We start from the raw sequence: 20,187 nt of genomic DNA on the forward strand, positions 1-20,187 counted from the left end.
AGGGAAAGCCCCTGGTGGGCCAGGCCAGTTTGTTTACCTGTCGCGTCCGCAGGTTTGGCTGATCGAGGCTCCCAGTGGATGCGGTTCGCCGCTCCAGGCCAATGGGGGCTGCAGGAAGGGTGGCCAGTACATCCCTCAGCCTGTGCTGCTTCCTGCAGCCCCCACTGGCCTGGAGTGGTGAACCGCAGCCAGTGGGAGCCACGATTGACTGAACCTGCGGACGCAGCAGGTAAACAAACCAGCCTGGCTCACCAGGGGCTTTCCCTGAACAAGTGGCGGACCGGCTTTGAGAACCACTGTTTTAAAGCAGGTCTCGCTATACAATTAAGGTTACAGAAGTGTTTCCATTCTAATCCTTATTTTCAGTTGCACAGAACTTTCTGAAATTATCACCTACTGGGCTGATGTTTTCCATACTTGGTTTCTGCTCAAAAGTTAACATTTTGGAAAGTTTGAGCAAATATTGTAGAGCTGTTTTTGAGTAGCAGGATAGCAACAATAAAACACACTTTCCTCATTGTTCTCCCCTCTTCCCCAAATATGTTCTGAGTAGCGTTACAATCCGTGAGGTTGGAGGAAGAAAGCGAGAATTTGGCAAAGAAATAGACCTAATTGAGGAGAAGGGCCTTTTGCTTTCAGGGGAAATTGGTTTTGATATAACTTGAGTATGACCTATGGAAAACTGCAATTTGTACACTTGTAGTAAGTTTTGAAAGGGTTTTCCTCCTGTGTTGGGTGGAGATGCATTGTCCCAAGGAGAGCTCTCAGATGAATTCTCTCTCAGGGAGGAAGAATTCTTCCTGAAACAACATGGTGCAACAGGGGAATGTGCTGACCACTACTTCCTTTAGGAGGTACTAAAACACTCCCTCCTGGGCATTCCCCCTGTGGAATGGTGCATGTACATGGAGAAAACAGTCCCTGTGCTCCCCATAAAAGCCTGACTGCTCTGAGAAATCTGGCTATCTGGAGATACTGTGTCAAAGAGCCAAAGGATCCTGCAAATAGAACTCTACTAATGGCTAATACTTAGTGCACTATGGTGCTGGGCAGACGATCTTTATCCACACTTTCTAACTAATCCTAGACTTTCTTCAAGATTCCCAGGATCTCTTGAATTAGCATTGCTTTCCTGGCACCAAAGGTTGAACTTGGGCCACATGGAAGAATAAACTTTTAATGTGGATACTCTCCTGGATGGAAGCAAAATCCTGATCAATTTGGAAGACAGGCCTAGTATGGTCAATGCTTTCCTTCCAACAACAGTGCAGGCAGTCAATTGAAGATAGTCTGGGTGGAGAAAAGGGCCTTGGAAAAGAATGTCCAGTCTGGGTGGCAGCTATCATGTTGATTCCAATTTCAGCTCTATCAGATTGCAGAATCTCCTTGGCCAGTATGAGCTATTACAATCACCTTCACTTATTCCTATTTTATCTTTTGAATTACTTGCCCTATGAGGAAAGGGCGGGAATGCATATAGCAGGCCTTGTGGCCCCCTGTGTGGCCCCTATGCATGATACCAGGAGGTTCAGTAGCTGGAAGAACTGAGCTATGATTGGTTTGGTGCACTCGTGCAGGACAGAGATGAGCTCCTGCATCTTCTGGAACCTGTTGAGTGATTGGTAGATCTTCGTCACTGAGCTCTCTCTGTCCACTCCCAGGTGGGTTATCCTTACCAATGGGATCAAGGAACTTTTCTTTATGTCTGTCACAAAGCTGTGGGCTTGCAGGAGGTCCAGAGTTTGCATCATATGCTGTAGGCTAGGCCAGATTTCTCATTAGAATATCATCCAGACAGGGGTATAGATGAGTGCCTTGTGACCTGAGCCTGGCTCTGACCATCAGCATCTTCGTAAAGATCTTTAGGGATGATGAGAGACTGAGTGGGAGGGTTTGGTATTGGCATTGCTTTGTGCCATAAGCAAATTTCAGAAGTTTGTGGTGGCACAGGTGGATGGGGATAAGAAGACATTCGTCTGCCAGATATATGAGGTTAGGAGATCCCCATGACACAGGGATGTCACCATAGAAACTAGAGTCTCCATCAGGAATTTTGTTTTTGTCATCCATTTGTTGAGCTTTTCGATATTTAGAATGGCCCTGACTCCCCCTGTACGCTTTAGAACAATGAAGAAGCCTGTAGAGTATGAACTCTTTGTTTCGGAACAATGAAGAACCCTAAGAACTTTTCTGCTGAGGGAACAACTTTCATAGCTCCTATATCCAGCAGATGGGAGATTTAATTATGGATCAATTTGTGCTTGATGGGAATGGTGGAGATGGGGGGACTGGATGAAGAAGAGGGAGGGAGGAGCCCATAGCTCAAGGGAATATCCTTGACCTAGTGTCTCTCTTACCAGTTATCTGTGGTCGATACAAACCATTCTTTTGAGAAGTAGGAAATTCTGCCTTCTAGATTCAGTTCTGGGCTGAGGCATATCTGCTTATTGTCAGGATGGGCTTTTGAGGGTTGCAGGCCAACCTCTGGGCTTTCTGTTTGAACTCTGGCACCAGGGTTTTCCATTGGTGTATCTGCTATGCTTCTTCTGGTACGTCAGCAAGGAAGAATAATGAAAGGAGCACCTCTGCCTGAGGTGTGATTGTATTCCCTTCTGAAGGTACTCAACGGAGAAGGGAGGGACTGCTCATATTTAGGAGCATTTTCTGCCACAATCTTATCTAATTTTTCTCCAAAGAGGAGAGATCCTATGAATGTGGAGGGATACAAGACTTGCTTAGAGTGTCTACTTTCCAAGGAAGGAGCCAGACATGATGCCTGGCCACTGAGCTGTATGCCACAGTCTTGGCTGAAAACTTCATTGCATCCATTGAAACATCAGCCACAAATGCTGTTACCAGGGTAATTTTCTTGAGAAGAAATTAGAAGTCAGGATGATCCCTGACCTTCAGGGTCCTGAGGTCTTCCACCCAGGACTGTGAAGCTCTTGCAAAGCACGTGGATACGAGAGATGCTCTGAGAGGGGCTCAGGATGACCTGAAGTCTCTTTCTAAGAGTGGTCTCCACTTCCTATCTGTGAGGTCCTTAGGAAAGAATTCCCCTTCAGTCAGAATAAAAATATCGCCTGCTAAGGATGCTACTGCAGCATCCAACTTTGGAACCTCAGCTACACAATTTTTTGGCTCTTGCAGCTTGTAAAATCTAAGACCATATCTATTAATGTGCTTGGCCTTCCGGGTTTTCCTCACTCCTCTTTAATCGCATCCTCAAAAGTGTAGTGCAGGGGAATTGCAGCCTCGAGGGAGGATTCTGAAGGGAAGTATTTACTTTGAGGCTTGTCCTCAGGAGCCTCTTCACGTTGGACCTGTGGTAGACATAAATCTTTTTGCATATGGCCTCAAACTTCTTTGGGGGAAATTTGTTGTTGTTGCATTTTCCCCAAATCCTGCTCACATTCAGAACCTGGGAGTGCTCATTCTTTGGCAGGGGACGAGGAGGCTGAGGGTCGTCTCAATTTATTGTACTTTTTCTTTCCCTTTTTGTTCCTTCTGGACTTTTTGACTTATTGGCACACTCTGTGGGCATGGCTACCCAGGGATGGCCAGAATGCGGTCTCTCACAGCTTGCCTTACACACAACCCAAAGCTTTCTAGAGAGTTTTCTCTCAGAGTCTTCCCTCTCAGAGTCCCACTCCCACTGGGTGGGAGATGGAGGTTTCATTACTGGAGTCCCCTGATCTGGAATGGGAGGGTGAGAGTCTATTTAGGAGTCTAGCATCTCTCTCCAAGGAATCTAAGACCTAGTTCAGGACTTGTGGGGGAGACTGGTATCCCAGTAGGGTTCTAATCGTTCCTGTTTACCCCTGGACTTACCCCCATGGCAGGCTGGATGAAGTCCTCCTTCTCCTTAGAGCCTCTGTTCTGCTCCGTCTCTCCTGGCTGGGTTCTTTCCTGGTGAAGTCATAGCTTCTTGGGTGCTAGGGAACCCAACTGGCCTGCCCAACTCAGTGCCCTAGCAGAGGTACGGTCAGATGATTGGGAACAGGCTGGACAAAAATCGCTTTTTTCCTGAGCCTGAAAGTGCTGCCTTGCATATAGAGCATCACCTGGATTTTGCCTTGGGTTTGCATGGCTGCTCTGCCATGCCTGAGAATGGGTAGAGGAGGTGAGCAGGAAGCCGCTAGAGTGGAGGCTTCGGGTGGCTGTAACCATTGTGCTTGAAGCAAACAAAACAAAATGCTCGAACTCCTCAAAAAAACTGCCAGAACAATAAAGGTGAAAGAAAAGGGATGGGAGTGAAGTGAACTGCCACTATCGGCTGCCACGGAGGCGGAGGATCTGGTGGCAAGCGAGAGAAAGGGGCATGGCCGATACAAGCCATGCCACAGCTTTGAGCTGTGACTAGAACCTGCAGAGAGAGAAGAGCAGCCCATGTGTAGCAGAACTGTGGGAGACACTGGGCTCAGAGTGGCTGCAGTGTGTATGTACCAGAACCTCAAGTTGTTCCAATGTATGCTGAGGGGCCATCTCTGCACACAGCACTCACAGGATTGGAGGAATGAAAAGGTGAGAGTTATGACATCCTTGCACCCCCCTACCCTCTGAGACACAAAGGGGGAGATTTCATGGATGATCTGACTCTTGAATGTTAATCATACAAACCATTTTTTTTTGGTGAAATGTACTATACACATGATCAGTGTTACTGTACAGATGGATGCACAAATCTTATATAATTTCTCCTATGAGGAATGTCTTTCCCTGTTTTTCAAGTGTTAATAAATTTGATTGAGAAGATAGATATTTTTCTGAGTCGTCCTCTCCACAGTCCTCAATTCCAATGAGTTTTATTCCAGTTGTGGCCAACATAGCTAGTGGGGATATGTTGTTTATGAGGATATATTAAGAAATTAATTACATGGCTATATCTTTGGTCTGTGTTGTAGAGGAACTTTACACCCCACAGAGTATACCAGTACCTGGCAAGAGCAAACTGCTCCAACAATCTGTCCCCTTTTTCTTCAGTCTCTGTCATATCCAGGCTAAGGCTATCACTGCATTCAAATGCTGCTGGGAGTTCATTTGTAGACCCAGAAAGGTCATCTTCATGCACTGTTGTATCTTCCTCTTTATGTGCAGCTTCGGCCTGAGAAAGCAAACAACAGCAATCACGTTTTAGAGGAAACAGCAAATTTAAAATGTATTACTTTGGCTCATAAGCAGACAAGCTAATATGTAAAAATGTATATTTAACAACATTTGTTAAGCAACAGAAATATAAAGTGAAAATGAAAAAGACTAAAATTAAGTTACTTTTGATCAGAAATTGTATATGTTTGTACAATCCATTCCCTTAATCAAGATGTTTTTAAAGAAACTTCATCAGCATGTCTTGCACCTAGGTTTACAGAGTGACTTTCATTCAGAAAGGCTCCAAAGTACTTTTAAAAAGTGAATACAGGGATTATGCGCCCATCATTTTGGAAATGCAACAGCCTCTTTTTGTACTTTGAAACCTCCTGTGTTCTTTTCCCATCTTTCAGAACACAATCAGCTTCCTGGGTGATCCCTATCCCAGATCTAACGTCCTTATATTCTCCTGAGGCTTTTCTTTCCTGTCCCACTTTTAAACCTGAACAAAGTTCAGCTCAGTCCCAGTTCTCTCTACTTTTTTCTTATTCTGCATCCTCAGTGGGGTGCAAGTCAGTCTCTGTGGGAATGGATGACATCTTCAAATCACACCTTCTCTTGGGCATCTTTCAGATTAGAGGGGCCTCACAATGCATTATATAACTGACTTGGGGGAAGCTGTGTAACATGGGATTTGAAGACAACAGTTGGCCCTTCATAGATTACCACACTTGCTCAGCCTGCAACAGATTCCAGATATCAGGGAAAGTTGTTAGGTTCAGGTCAGCAAGAAAGCAAATTGCTGTTGAAGAGAGAAATGAAGGTTATCTGGTTAGACTGCAGGAATAGGAGATAGTGAGGGTGGGGGTCAGGTACTGTGCAATTACAAGTACTATATTCATGTTATGCCTTCCTTTGTTTTAGCAACTGCATTAGCCACTTTGAAATAAGGGATATCAGATACATGGCCATCGGTTTGTTCTGGTTATGGCAATGTCAGTGTTCTTATCAGAAGAGATATACTCTAGCGGAGTTAGGAGGAAGAAAGGAAGATGATATAAAGAAAAAACTGGGATATAAAGGAGAAGTAACCATTAAAGGTTCAGTTATGTTTTAATATGCTTCCCGAATACGAGGGGTTTAGATATTACAGTGATAGGAGCCATGAAAATACCAGAGATAGATAGATCTGAATCTCTGAATATCTTTTAGGCCTTCCCATCAGTAGTCTCTAATTCCTTATTAATAATCTACTAATTGTTGCAATCTTTGCCCTTACAGACATAACAAAGTAACTTAATTTCTTTCCAGGCTTAAAAAGGTGCCATCTTGTTCTTATCTTTGGTACTTGCTTTATCTTCCGTGATTGAAAAACTGACTATACATTGGCAAATACTTTTTGACACAGGAATGCTTAAGAAGAACCTTGAAAAAGAGACATAGGTTTGGAAAGGTTTCCCTTTCCCCTACCTACTCTCATTATTTGTTGCTGTCACTTCTTGCATTGTGTCTAAAACTGATGTAAGTTTCCTGGGGAAGGGACCATGTCTTCTGTGGTTGCCTGTGAAGTGCCTAGTACAATTTTTGGCACTATATAAAAAGCGACAATTCCTCCTCTGCATTGCTGACCTGCTAGTAGTAAATATAGGAATAAAACCAGGGGGGAGTGGAGCTTTGCTTTTACTAGACTAAGTAAAATTATTTAGCTACAAGCTTCAAGTTTTTGTAATGAAAGACTGGATGAGATAAGCTTTTGAGTCACACAGCTCTTTTCCAGACCTGAAGAAGAACTCTGTGTGGCTCAAACGCTTGTCTCTCTCACCAACAGAAGCTGGTCCAACAAAAGATACTATCTCACTCACCTTGTCTGTGGAAAGGTCCTTACCAACTTGGGTTATGCATTTCATAAATGTTAAACCTGTTGTGGGACTAATCTAATCTGTGTATTATTTTTACAAACAGCTCACCGTGTGTTTTCATTCTCTACTCCTTTACAGATTGCACGCATTCAACTTTGTATCAAACACGTCAGTATGAGGACAGGGACATTACATGAATTTTCATGATACTGTTTTTTAAATTAGGCATATATGTAGCACATAACATTCATGAATAGTGGTCTATGACTTTAATTTACAGATCAATAACTATTAAAAGGACTCTAAAACACTGGTATCAAGCGGGCAGTAGTCGTAGCCTGCAACAGAATCTCTTTGACTAGAACTACTTGAAATAAAATGTTATCAACCCCTGCCCACTCAATAACACTCTCTCATTTATTTTCTTTCCTTGCATCATTTTCTTATTTTCCTGTTATCTGAAAAGTACCCAACTCAGCCACAACAGCTTGACTGGTAACCCTATTGTGTCATAATGATACACATAATATCAGATTACTCTAATATTTTGTTGTATCACCTGTTCTTTCTTTTCTTTTGTATTGTGGGAGGGAGGGAAGGAAGGGTAAGGTTCAGCTGATATACTGCAATGGAAGTATTACCAAAAAGAAAGAGAATTAACCACCCCCTACCATACACACACATTGGTAATCTTTTACCAACCTTTCATAATGATAGAATTGTGTCTGCAGGCATGGTTCACTTCAGACAGCTGTATGGAACAGTGTTTTGCAAATCTAACATAATACTGCAATTAGGCATTTAACATTCTGACAGTATGCCAAAAGGCAAGAATTGAATCCAGTGCACACAACTGTACAATAGGTTCCCACATACAAAAAAATCTCACAAATATATGCATACACCCGCACCCCAGTTAGCATATTATCCTATAAAAATCAGCATGAAGAACATTAGGAGTATTTCTACAGCATTTGCAACTTCAGAGACTCGTATATTTATCTTGTCCAGGCCCCCCTGGGGGGGGGGGAGCAAGTGGGGCAATTTGCCCCAGGCCCCGGGCCCCCACAAGAATATAATATTCTATAGTTTTGCAACTTTTTTTTTTATGGAAGGGGCCCCCGAAATTGCTTTGCCCCAGGACCCCTGAATCCTCTGGGCAGCTCTGATCTTGCCATTAGTTAGTGGCATTCATACTATGCAAAACGCAAAATACTTAATTTAAAAAGACCAAAATAGAAAGAGACAAATGTTAAAAAAGAAGTGTATGGGTCACATAAGAGTGTGTAAAAATCTATCTATCTATCTCTATACATAAACATACGAACACTCCATACTACTTGGGGAAGAGAAAACATACTTGCCCCTGCATTCAAACCCCTCATGACATTTTAAAAATAAGATATTTTTTAAAAAAAGTTCATTTTAGAAGAAGTATAATCAGAAAGTTCTCAAAACTCCTTCACCTTAGAACCCTCAGACACCTGGTAATTACTCATGTTAGGCAAAGACACTTCAAAGCTAGATGTTCTTGTATTAAAATGATGTGGGTCAGCTGAGGTGGTATCACATGATGTAGAAAGAGAGTCCATGTGAATTGTATCCTCAGAGGGGGAAAGAGTCATGATCTATTAAAAAGAATAATAATTAATAGTAATAATTAATAAAATAACCAGTTATGAAGCTCCTCTATCACATGCCTTTTTATTATACTAAAGTCACAGCCCTGCTACAGTTAAGGTTAAGACCAGGTTTCTGGTTAAAAGGTTGACTCTAAGTGCTTTAAAATCTACATGGTTACTCAGAATGCAAACTGAAATTTGGTGTGACTCACGGGAGCATGGGGTTTTGTTAATGGACCAAACTTGCGACCATTTGCCCAAATGATTTCAGGATACAGTCTCGGAAAAAAAATAGCTTTTCTAAGAGTTGAGAGATTCTGGTAACCTTTTCTTGCTCATAGACAGAGATCAAACCAAGGCTCAGATCATCCCACTAAGATGTCCAACACTCAAGGGTTATCCCAACAGAGTGCGTGGCACCTGGGAGTGAACTCAAATTAAAAGGTTATTTCAAAAAGATTTTTATCTCCTGTTTAGAGCATTGCAAGCCTTGCACACTGATATGCTAAAGAAATTACACTGAACAAGTGGGGAAAGAGGATTTAACAGGATTATTAACCTTTAACGATCCTGGGCAGTTCACGGGGCTAAGCAGTAGTACTTGGACTCTAAGCAGCTGGCCAGTGTCAGATCAAGTCCCACTTTGGGCAAAAATTTGGAAAAGTATGGATGAGTGCTGTCATATTTTTCTTTTTAATTTGAGTGGAATATAATTCATATGTTTTGTATTCATCTTCACATTCTTTTCATAAAAAGGAGATGTGTGAATGTTTGCTTGCATTTCATGGGGTAGAGGAATGGGGGGAATAGAAGTGGGGGGGGTTAGGACTGCATTGAGGGGAGGAGGATAAATGGGGATGGGTAGTAAAGGGAAAGAAAGGTTGGGGGGCTCAGGTGAGGGAGAGACACACACTGGGGTGAGTGGCAGGAGGGCTGGGGGAGAATAGGGCCAGAGGTGTCTGTCTACCCCACATTCTCCCCTTCTGTTTATGAGCCAGGCTCTGTGGTGTCTGAATCCCTCTTCCTCTCCTTCTCCTACCCATGTGATCTGCAATCTGGAGAAGGCCTGCTGTTCTGGGTGGGGCATTTAGAACAGGCATGCTTGGAGCATGCACTAGGGACACAGCGCTGAGGCGCAGGTGAGGAGCTGAGAACTCCTATGCTTGCTGACACATATCAGAAATGCTCCAACCCTTGGGAAGAAGGAAGGGAATGCTCACTGACAGGAATGGAGCAGTTCACAGGTCTCAAACTATTGTTTCAGGCTGTATGCATACCCCTGGGGTATTCTCTTTCAGATGAGAATGTCTCCTTCACATGAATGGGCCACTTCACACGTCTCTGAGCCTCTGACTTTGAAGTCCGAAAGGGAGAGGCAGGGCGATTACGGGTGTATGGGTATTTCTACAGTACCGGCCGGATTGGCGGGTAGTGATCGATCTATCGGGGATCAATTTATCGTGTGTAGTGTAGACGCAATAAATCAATCCCTGATCGCTCTCCCATCGACTGCTGAACTCCAGCAGTGCGAGATGCAGAAGCAAAGCTGAAAGGGGGAGCCACGGCTGTCGATCCAGCGCTGTGACGATGCAAAGTAAGTAATTTTAATTTGATCTAAGATACGTCAACTTCAGCTACGCTGTTCTTGTAGCTGATGTTGCGTATCTTAGATTGATTCCCTCCCCACTCCCAGTGTAGACCAGGCCTAAGAGTAGGTGGGAATAGGGCAGAGTGGTTTTGGTCAGGGAGGGATATTAAGCATAAGGTATAAATGGGAATTGGTGGCAGGGGAGAGAAGGGTGGTTGGGGGGCTCAAGTAAGAGGGAGGGGTGAAGATTAGGGGATGTGGGAGGGGAGAAGATGGGAAGGGCTGGAGAACATGAGGAGTAGCAGAGGAAATTGGCTTAATTAGATGGGAACAGGAGAGGGGATCTGGAAATGTTGCAGGGAATGGTGGAGCAGGGGTTGAGAAGAAGAGACAATATTCTCTTACATGCTTAAAGTTACTGTAACAACCATATAATAAAACTCAAGGTTTTGGGACACAGACCATGGATAAGATTTGTCTCACTGGCCCTGTTAGCAGCTACACAGTTCAGAGCACGACCATTATCCCCACTCCACTATAACAAAATATATGGAGGTGGGGTGAGAGGAGAAACACAGATGAATCACATAGCAACTGCATAGCCTAGTGGAAAGACCTGTAGGCTGGGACTATTCCTGGCTCTGCCACTGGCCTGCTGGGTGACCTTGGGCAAGTCACTTCATCACTCTGTGCCTCAGTTTCCTATCTCTAAAATGGGGACACTGATGAAAAGCCCTGTACAGAAGCAAGGTTTTTTGATTATTTCCTAGCCAGGGTAGCCTTTCAGCTGCAAACCTAGGTAAGAACTACAACTGTCTAAATAACCACTAATCTACCAACAAATATTTCTCTTTCTGTTTAAAAAACTGAGAAATTAAATGGCAAAAAACTTAACACAGAAGCTTGGTCTACACTGAAAACTTACATCAGCATAGCTACATCTCTCAGGGGTATGAAAAATCCATACCCTTCAGCAATGTAATTAAGCTGACTTAACTCTTGGAGTATACAGCGTTAGGTTGATGGAAGAGTTCTTCTGTTGTTCTAGCTACTGCTTCTTGGGGAGGTGTATTAACTATAGCAATGGAAGAACCCTGTCATGACCCAGGTTCATGGGAGCAGTCATGCTCCAACCCTCCACCTGGCAGCCTGCTGACCACTGCTTCCCTAGGATCCAGGAAGCCCAGCCCCAGCTTGAGGTTCTGTCCCTGAGGGTCTATTGGTGGAGTCCCAGAGTTGCTGATTAGCCTGCTGGCCCTACTTAAAGCAGGAATAGAAAGCTGTCTGAATAACTGGACTATGTGTCTTCTGTCTTGCTTCTGCTCCCCTGGCTTGATTTCCTGGTATCCTGACGTCACCTGACTCCTAGCATCTGATTCACGGTTCTGATCTCCAGTTTGTCTCCTTTTGATCTCCTTAAATCCTGAACCAGCTGACTCTTTGTTTCATGAGTGTGGACTCTGGCACTGATCACTAGTCTGGCAGCCCACGACCCGGCTGTGACAAACCCCTTCCATTGCTGCAGTGAGTGTCTACACTCAAGTGCTACAGTGACACAGCTGCAGTGTTGTAGCTGTGCCACTGTAGTGTTGAAATGTAGACATGCCCAGAGTTAAGGCTGTTTCTGACAGCTTGTGCCCTTCCAAAATATTGAATTAAGCAAAACTCATACTTCTGAAAACCAAGAAATACAGGGTTCAGGTAAACGCCAGCATAACTGTATCTCTTCCTCTTTGAGCGATGCCCAATACACCCATAATGCACACATTCCCACGCTGTCTTTTCACTGTAATGGACAGGCGCTACCTGCATTTGCCCTACATTTAAGCACTAAAACTACTCCCCCCAGCGGATTATCACACTTGTCAAATTTAACAACTTCATATCCTTTTACAAATCCTTTACACTTTCACACTTGATACTATCTCAACTTATCCCTTCCCCTATCATTAAATCCACAGACTGCTCTCAGATCCCACCTCACTACTGACAATACCTATGTCAAGAAGATCCCTGTGCCCTGCTGCTGACACAACATACACAACTTTGTACTGAAATGATGCAGACTGGAACCTCAAGATACATGTGCACTTCTTTCCACACCACATAGGTGGGGTGGGAGGACTCAGATCTAGATATCCTCATATCACAGTCAGAGATCTTCTAAGCAACTCCAACTTACTCCTCCACCATTCAATACAGTTACACTTAACACAGTGAATGCAGATGGAATGCATGCAGATCATTCCCAGTGACTATTGCCAGCACTGGGTCTGGGAGGGGTGGGGGAACAGACACAGTTAAGGTTGTGTTGGTGTTTACATTCTCTCTGTATTTCCTGGTTTTCCAGAAGTTTGAGTTTTGCTGTACTTGACATTCTGGAAGGGCTTGAGCTATACCAGGCAACTTTATCTCTGCATTAACAAAGTTTTTTGCCATTTAATATTTGCATTCAATGCAAACACTGTGCTAATGCTACCTTCCTAAGACTGTTGATTAGCTTGTTTCAACTTGTATACTTTTCACTTTATAATCTTTCAATTTTTTATTCATATTTAAACACCCCAAAGGTGAATTTTTCAAAATCGGATGCCTGCTACATTTTATAAACATTATACATCTGAAGGATTTAACATTGGCCATTTAAGCAAAACTAATAGCTTTGCTGAATAAAGTGCTACTTATCAGATCTGACACTTCCTGTGTTTAGTACTTTCATCAAAATTATGTTCCATCTTCAGTTAAAGGACAAGTGAGCCATTAGAAAGCACTCAGTTACATGACATTTGGCATCCCAGTTGATCAGTTTGCATTTAAGCAACAGGAAATTAAAAGATCAGTTTATTTTAAAAAAATCTATCTATTCTTAACAAACTGTAAATTAACTACTTACTAGGTCTGAATGTTCCAATATTTGGCTTGTTGTTAGGTCCTCCTCCTCTGATGACTCATCGGAGTCCTCATGGTTAATTTTATTTAGGCTGTGTGTACTTCCTGAAAGCTGGCTTTCCTCCAGAAGCTGCATATCGCATTTGTCCAGACTATCTAAGGAACGTCTGCGCACTCCCCAGTTGAAATTGTCCATACTCTCACCCTGAAAACACACGCAGGCTCAATTTGCTTCCTATACTATTATACAAAATTACTTTCAAAATTACTAATAATTTGTTCTAAACTAGCAGAAGAATGTTTTTGATATAAAAAATATAGTACAGATCTTATATGAACACAATTTTGTTAAGTAATAAAGTAACCAGAAGCTACTGAAATTTTCTAAGACTCCATCTGGAAATAAGAACAATAAAGATGGAAATAAAAGTTAAATGAATTCATTATTTTGAATACTAAGTGTTTTTCATGCTTTACTGTTTTAAAAATTTGCTTTTATAATCCCAGGAGAACATATATGCACATCTATCTCAATGTCAATGAAACAGTGACAGGTTAAATAAAAATCTTAAAGCAACTTGAAAAGATTTCCACCCTCCATAATGTTACTGTAAAACATTAGGCTCAATCAACAGGACATGTTCATAGTAATATTTCAATAGCAAATCCGATGTTAAATATTTTAGATTCTCTGTACTACATACATAACCACAATAATGAAATGCAAAGTTAAGGCAGATTTGAATGCAGTTCTAATTTTGCATGCACAATGCAATGGCTAAAGCAGCACAGCTTTTTAACTTTTATTCTAGGCTTATGATTGATTTTTCTTTATAGACTGGACATTTTTTTCTCCAGAAGTAAGCTGACTTGTATGGACCAACATTTCAGTTTTAAAAGGCACACAGTCAACTTAAAAATCAAATTTGTATCTGAATATTTTCTTCCTATTTAAGGTTCTGAGTCTATGCACATATATGCAAATATGAGTTAAAGCACAATGGGTAAGTATTTGCAGGATCAAGACAATAGTGGCAAACACTATCTAAAACTGTTATAAATGAATAGAGTTACTGAAAAAATATTTCACACTATTTTTTCCCATTTGTTTACTTTGTGCATTTGACAGTACTTTGTGTGTAGTCGGTTTCACTAATTCCCTTCTATGGGCAAGTTAAGGTCAAGTCCTTGCAGATATTTAAGCATATGAATAATTTTACTCATGTGAGTAGGCCCATTGAGATCAAAGGGGCTCTGCACAGGGACAAGTGTTTTCCAATTTGGATCCAGTTACAGGTTTGGGGTCTTAATCATTTTCCCTCTTACTAAAAAGACCCTAATAAAGACATCAACATAAGGAAAAAAGCTATTATAGGAAAAAGGATTAAAGGGGGAAAAAGTAAGTACAAAACCTACTTTTAAAATGGTGCTCTACAAGAAACCAGAATTTTAAAAAATGAATCAGTTTCAAGTTAACAATTATCCTTTAAATATGAAATAACTATAAATATATAAATTTGGCAAAAAATCTTTGTCTTAAAATCATATATGGGAAGAAAAAATTATATATTACACATGAAGTATATTATGTTTTTATAGAGTCGCACACCCATCTAGAATATACTCCTGAGTAATATAATACATTTTCATAGGTGAAAAAGGCCCAGTTCAGCATGTACCTAACTTTGGGCACATGAGCAATGCCATTGATTTTCATTGGACTTCTAACATAATTAAAGTTAGACATTTGCTTAATACCTTGCTAAATCAGGGCAAAAGGCATAAGCAGCAATGAGTTAAGTATAAGTTTATTTTAAAATAAGTCACTGACTTTGTGCAAAGATATATAAGCATTTTGAATCACTGCTTTTTAGTGCAAAGAACACGGTTATATAAATATTCAGAGGAAAAGCTCTGGACAACAACGATAAGCTAACCTCTCATGAACAAAGATGGAGCAAAACTTAAAATAGATGCAGAAAAGAGAAAATACCTCTAGAAATATATGCTCGTCTAGCTCAGCCCCCTGAAACATTTGGTAGACTTAAGGGATATACTACAATCAACAGTAAAATGACAATGAATCCATTATGAAGCCAGACATTGCAGAATACTGTGTCTTTCATATTGTGGAAGCGGGAGCACATAATAGGGTGGTCGTTGGAAAAGAACAGAAATTATGTCCAACATTTAAGGAAACCTGTCTCCTTGAATTGTAAAAGATATTTTATAATTTAAAGCTATTTATTTGTGTTAAAAATTATTTTTCTCCCCAACACGAACGCTACAGGACAACTGCACCAGTTGTTCTTCCTCCACGAGGTATCCAGTAACAAGAAATAGACTAACGTCATGCCCTTGTCTTTATGATGCCAACTTCCATTGTAATATCCAGCAGTTTTACTTTGCAGCTGCTGCCACAGAAATGAGGCACTAATTTATTTCCACTGCTACTCCTCTTTGGAATCTCTCAAAGAAGAAAAGAAAAACAAAATGGATGAGAGATAAAAAGAAGGGTGACATACAGTAACTGTAATCAGGAAAAACAGGGGGAGAGAAAGTGGGACAAATAAAAGAAAAGAAAACAAATTATGAAGATGAAGACACTAAAATGAGGAGAGAATACAAGAGAAGAGGCTTGCAGGAGATGTGAGATACACATAAAAAATATTTGGGGCCTGATCTTTCCAGTGGTACATACACATTTCACACTGAATTCAGTGACAGCCTGGAGCGTGTAGACAGATTACTATTTTTGCACCACAAAATAATTTTGTTATCACAATTAACGAGGAGGAAAGATGGCCTTGAGCGGCTATTAACTTCTCTTTTGCTGCACGTAGAGATTATTGTCTACTTTTCATAAAGCTACTTGTTACAAACACAGATCAGTTCATGTGATCATTGTGTCGTCTGAACAATGGCCAGATACGACAGTGTACTCCATCACTTAGCATCTTATGGTGTGGGAGGCTGGGTTTTAACACATTGTGTGTCCATCCTAAACACTACCACAACCCAGACTGAAACTGGGACCTCTGCAGTCAGGGAAAAAAAAAACAACTAAAAGCAGTTCTACCAGGCAGACCAGAATATATCCTAAATCAAGCCAGAAGGAATTGTGCTAAGCTTGTTTCAGACAAGAGCTTCTCTGGCAGTGTTGGCAAAACATGTTTCCATTAACTTTGCACACAAATAGCAATGTATATAGATACAGTGTTGTCCACATAGATTAGACATGTTTTAGTCATTTAAGATTAACACAGTATTTCCATATGCTTGTGTCTTTCCATATGCTTGTGCCCATATGCTTGTGTCTGTTTCCCAAATGGTGGGGAAGGTTCTAGGAGGGTTGTAGACCTACTGTAAAGGAGAGAAGCTAGGAGGCATAAGGGGGGCTGGAGAGCAAGCCTGCGCCATACTCATTCTGTAGTGGTGGCTTGACTCAGCTCTTGCTCTGGATGTTGTGGCCTGGCATGATAGGGGTGCAGCCAGGCCAAACCAGAGAGATGCTGTGATCCCATGCATTAGGTCACAACACCCAGAATGGGGAGCCAGGCCCAATCCTGTGAGACAGGAACTACAGCTGTAGGAAGAATGAGGCTTTCTTGCTCTCCAAATAATATTTTCTATGATCTCTTAATAGCTTTCAGTGTCATTTCAATTTTCTACAGAAAGTTAAAGGTTTAAAACTTAGGCCCCAACTTCGCAAACCACATATGCACATCCTTAACTTTACTCACATTAGTTCCATTGACTTCAATGGAACTACTCATGAGTAAATGTAAGCACATATATGTTTTCAGGATCAGAACCATAAATAGTCAGCAAAATTCTGGGGAACTGTGGACTACTGAAAACTTTTCTATAAAGAGGTCACATGTACCAGTTTTCGCAACATGCTAAGAAGAACCAATGTACCTATTAATTTCAACATGGGAGTTAGGAGTCAGTCATCAGCAGTTTAATGCTACAAAGGCAAAAAACTTTTCTACATTTTAACAATATAAAGGTGACAGATTAACTAAACATATTTCCTGTTTTTTAGTGTTTATGTACTACTTGTGTGCACAGTTACTGAAAAAGAAAAAAAAGAGTCCAACTTTGCAACTCAAATTAGAAATGAGGGGATTTCATCTAGAATCTCTATTTTTAAAATCACATATTCTTTGATAATGCAAAGCCACACGTATTTGAAGTTAAGCTCCAAATAGCTGAATTACTTTAAACTCAATTTTTTCTAGAGCTTTAAAAATATTTCTAGGGCAAAGCAGCACATGAAACACCACTTATATACGTACACACACACACACACACACACACACAAACTGAAAGAGAAAAAAACCTATGATGTTATTCTATAATACAAATTTGCAACAATACACACCATCTACTTGCACATCTGAATTCAAATAGCATTATCTTACCTGAAGTTCCTGGATAGCAGATATAATAGATAGAAAAACAAATAAAAATCTATTTAAAATTACTGTATTAAAGATACCACATACTTAAACATTTGCCCTACAGTAATAAATAACGCGATCAGAAAAACTTTAGCTCTGTAATGCTATCGTTAAGTAAAAAATAAAAATAAAATACTATGTTATTGGTTTTTAAATCTTTATTAAATACCAATCATATCTTGTGATCTGTGCATAATGCACCCAGCACTGACCTGTTTATAATATAATGTTTCCAAAATAGCTGTCTCCATTTGTGCTAGTCTGAGCTTTCCAACACTTTTTCATTCATGTTTATGAACACCAAATTTAAACTAGGTGTAAGTGGGTAAAGTTCCAATGAAGTCACTATAGTTCTCACCTCTTATGCAAGGCCTGAATAAGGCCCCTTATTTGTATTTGTTTAAAACACTGAATTGCATAATGATGTGAGGCTTCAGTTACAGGAAATATATTATTGGGTTGCCTAATAATGTTGCTATAGTTAAAAATAAATATATATTTCCCATTATACTTCCCTCTTTTCAGGCATTCAAAGCTGAAAGTCATAACTCCAGTCTTGCTTAAATCTTGGTCTGCAAGTTTCAGATGTGGAGCAGTTTATCAAATAGTGAAGGGTTTTTTTAATCTGTATTTTTAGTTTTACTTTATGTAAAAATAGAGATGTTGGATACTTGATCCACAAGTACCACAAGACAGATTTTTTTTGTTTAAGGTTTAGGAGCAAGTTTTGTCATTAGCAGTTTAATACTGGGATGGTCAAAACATATGGAAAACCACAGCAGAATCCTTTCCAGGATGAACTAAACACATTATTAAGTTTTTCCTCCTTTTGTAACTGATTTTGTAATTGCTATATGTTTGGTATGGTCACTGGTTCAAAGGAAGCTGCTCATGTGATTCCAGGGATGATATGGCCATTACTCAATAACATGGACTAATCTCTTGCAGAGAGTTGGGAATGTTTATATTAATTATTATTAATTATTATTATTATTATGAACTGTAAGATGTCTGCCAAAATTTAACAATGCACAATCTGCTGAGTTTATGTTACATCCATTCCCCTCACCCTTCTATTGTATATTGACTAATTTAGGCCTCAATACTAAAATTAGGCACATACTTAAATCTTTGCAGGATCAGAGATTAAGACTATAAACTCTTTGTGGCAGAGATTTCACAGCACCGAGCACAATGAAGTGCCAACCTGGTTCTGGATCTGTAAGCATTACTTTAGCAGTGCTACTAATAGCAATAACAATAATTTTCTAATTGGTTTGTCTAAATTTTAATCTTTGCTCTCTGGCTGAATATTGACTTTTTTTCTCCATCTGATTTTAACTGCTGAAGGGAAAGAAGCAGCAATTCTCAAATCTCAGTCTGTGGTTGGAATCCTGCTTTCATGATTCTCATGCCAATTTATCATCTGACGATCAAATTACAATAAAATTATCATTGCATTGTAATATTTTGAATACATTTTTAAAGATGTGTTGTAATGACTGCAGACATTTTTTTTTTACAAAGTTATTTGGCATAAATATTTTGTCTTTTATCACTATCTAACAGTTTTTGAACTCTATTTTAAAAACCACAGATTAAAATTATTCCTGTAAATCTAGTCAGAACTCATTTAAATTTTTTTCCTGCAAGCTATTCAGTTTAGCCATGAACACATTTAGCAGATGATTTTGCTTTTATTTGTCAGATATCTACATCCAGTGAGACATTTAGTGCTTTCCTCCAAGAGGTCAAAGAGGGAAGTGCCATATCATACAGGTGCCTCTTTCCCCTATCATTCTACCTAATGAGGTCTGAAATTGAAATAACCGCATTTTAGAGCAAATGGTTATGTAAGAAAATGCCTGTCATGAATGACAACAGTAAGGGTGAATGAAGCCTGGCAGGGAGAGTGACCCTATAATTTCAAGAACTGAGATATAAAATGCTATTGGAAAAGATGTCTTCTGCACGGACAGCAGTAGAGATAATGGCAGAATTGGCTAGGGGCCTGGAATTTTTATTTTAAAAAGGAAAGTGAATTTTATGCTTATGAAAGTGAGGGCTTACAGTATTGGCTTAAGAACCATATTACAGGCTGGCATTGTGAAAGCTTCCTCATACTACTCTGCCAATGCATCTCAATCCTTGCATGACACCACTTTTGCATTTCCAGTTATGACCCACTTTTGAGCAGAGGCTGCCAATCACATTAAAGTGGGGGGGAGGAGGGGTTCTGTGGAGGTGCAGTGAGTGCCATTTAGGTTTGGCCTGGCCATCTCTGAGAGGTACTGTGACCCCGTGCACCAGGTTGCAACATTCAGAATGGGGAGACAAGCTCAGCCCTGTGGGACAAGGAATACCACTGGTGGGATGAGTAAGGGGTGCGTTCATTCTCCAACCACCCCTGGGGCCTCCTCTATTTATCTGGCCAGGGAAAGTGTATGTCTCCCTGGTTTTGCACCCTTGGTTTCATGATTTCTGTGAGTCCAATTGAACACATGAATCCACACTAAAGCTACGTCTGCACCATCCCTTCATTCTCTCTTCTATCTCTTGATTAAAAAACATAATCACAGGCATTATGACACCTGAGTTCACAATGGAGAAGGATGACTGCTTCTTGTAATACAACTTGAAATGTGCCAGCAAGTGGGCTTGTAAGCTCTGCTGCA

The 20,187-nt window shown here is 40.6% G+C and overlaps 1 protein-coding gene across 6 annotated transcripts in view; it reads right to left on the reverse strand.

Moving 5' to 3' along the window:
- FRY (FRY microtubule binding protein) overlaps positions 1 to 20,187 on the reverse strand; it is a 392,912-nt gene that overhangs the window by 39,580 nt on the left and 333,145 nt on the right. For 5 of the 6 annotated variants that reach the window (XM_050937091.1, XM_050937094.1, XM_050937090.1 and 2 more), the window contains 3 exons: positions 13,051 to 13,251; positions 8,414 to 8,575; positions 4,938 to 5,104 (listed from right to left, as the gene is read on the reverse strand). In XM_050937091.1, coding sequence (XP_050793048.1) covers positions 4,938 to 5,104; positions 8,414 to 8,575; positions 13,051 to 13,251 — 530 coding nt within the window. The remainder of the gene's footprint in view (positions 1 to 4,937; positions 5,105 to 8,413; positions 8,576 to 13,050; positions 13,252 to 20,187) is intronic. The other variant, XM_050937095.1, reaches the window with a different exon arrangement.

The sequence above is a fragment of the Gopherus flavomarginatus genome, chromosome 1, assembly GCF_025201925.1.
Source record: "Gopherus flavomarginatus isolate rGopFla2 chromosome 1, rGopFla2.mat.asm, whole genome shotgun sequence".
NCBI lineage: Eukaryota > Metazoa > Chordata > Testudines > Testudinidae > Gopherus > Gopherus flavomarginatus.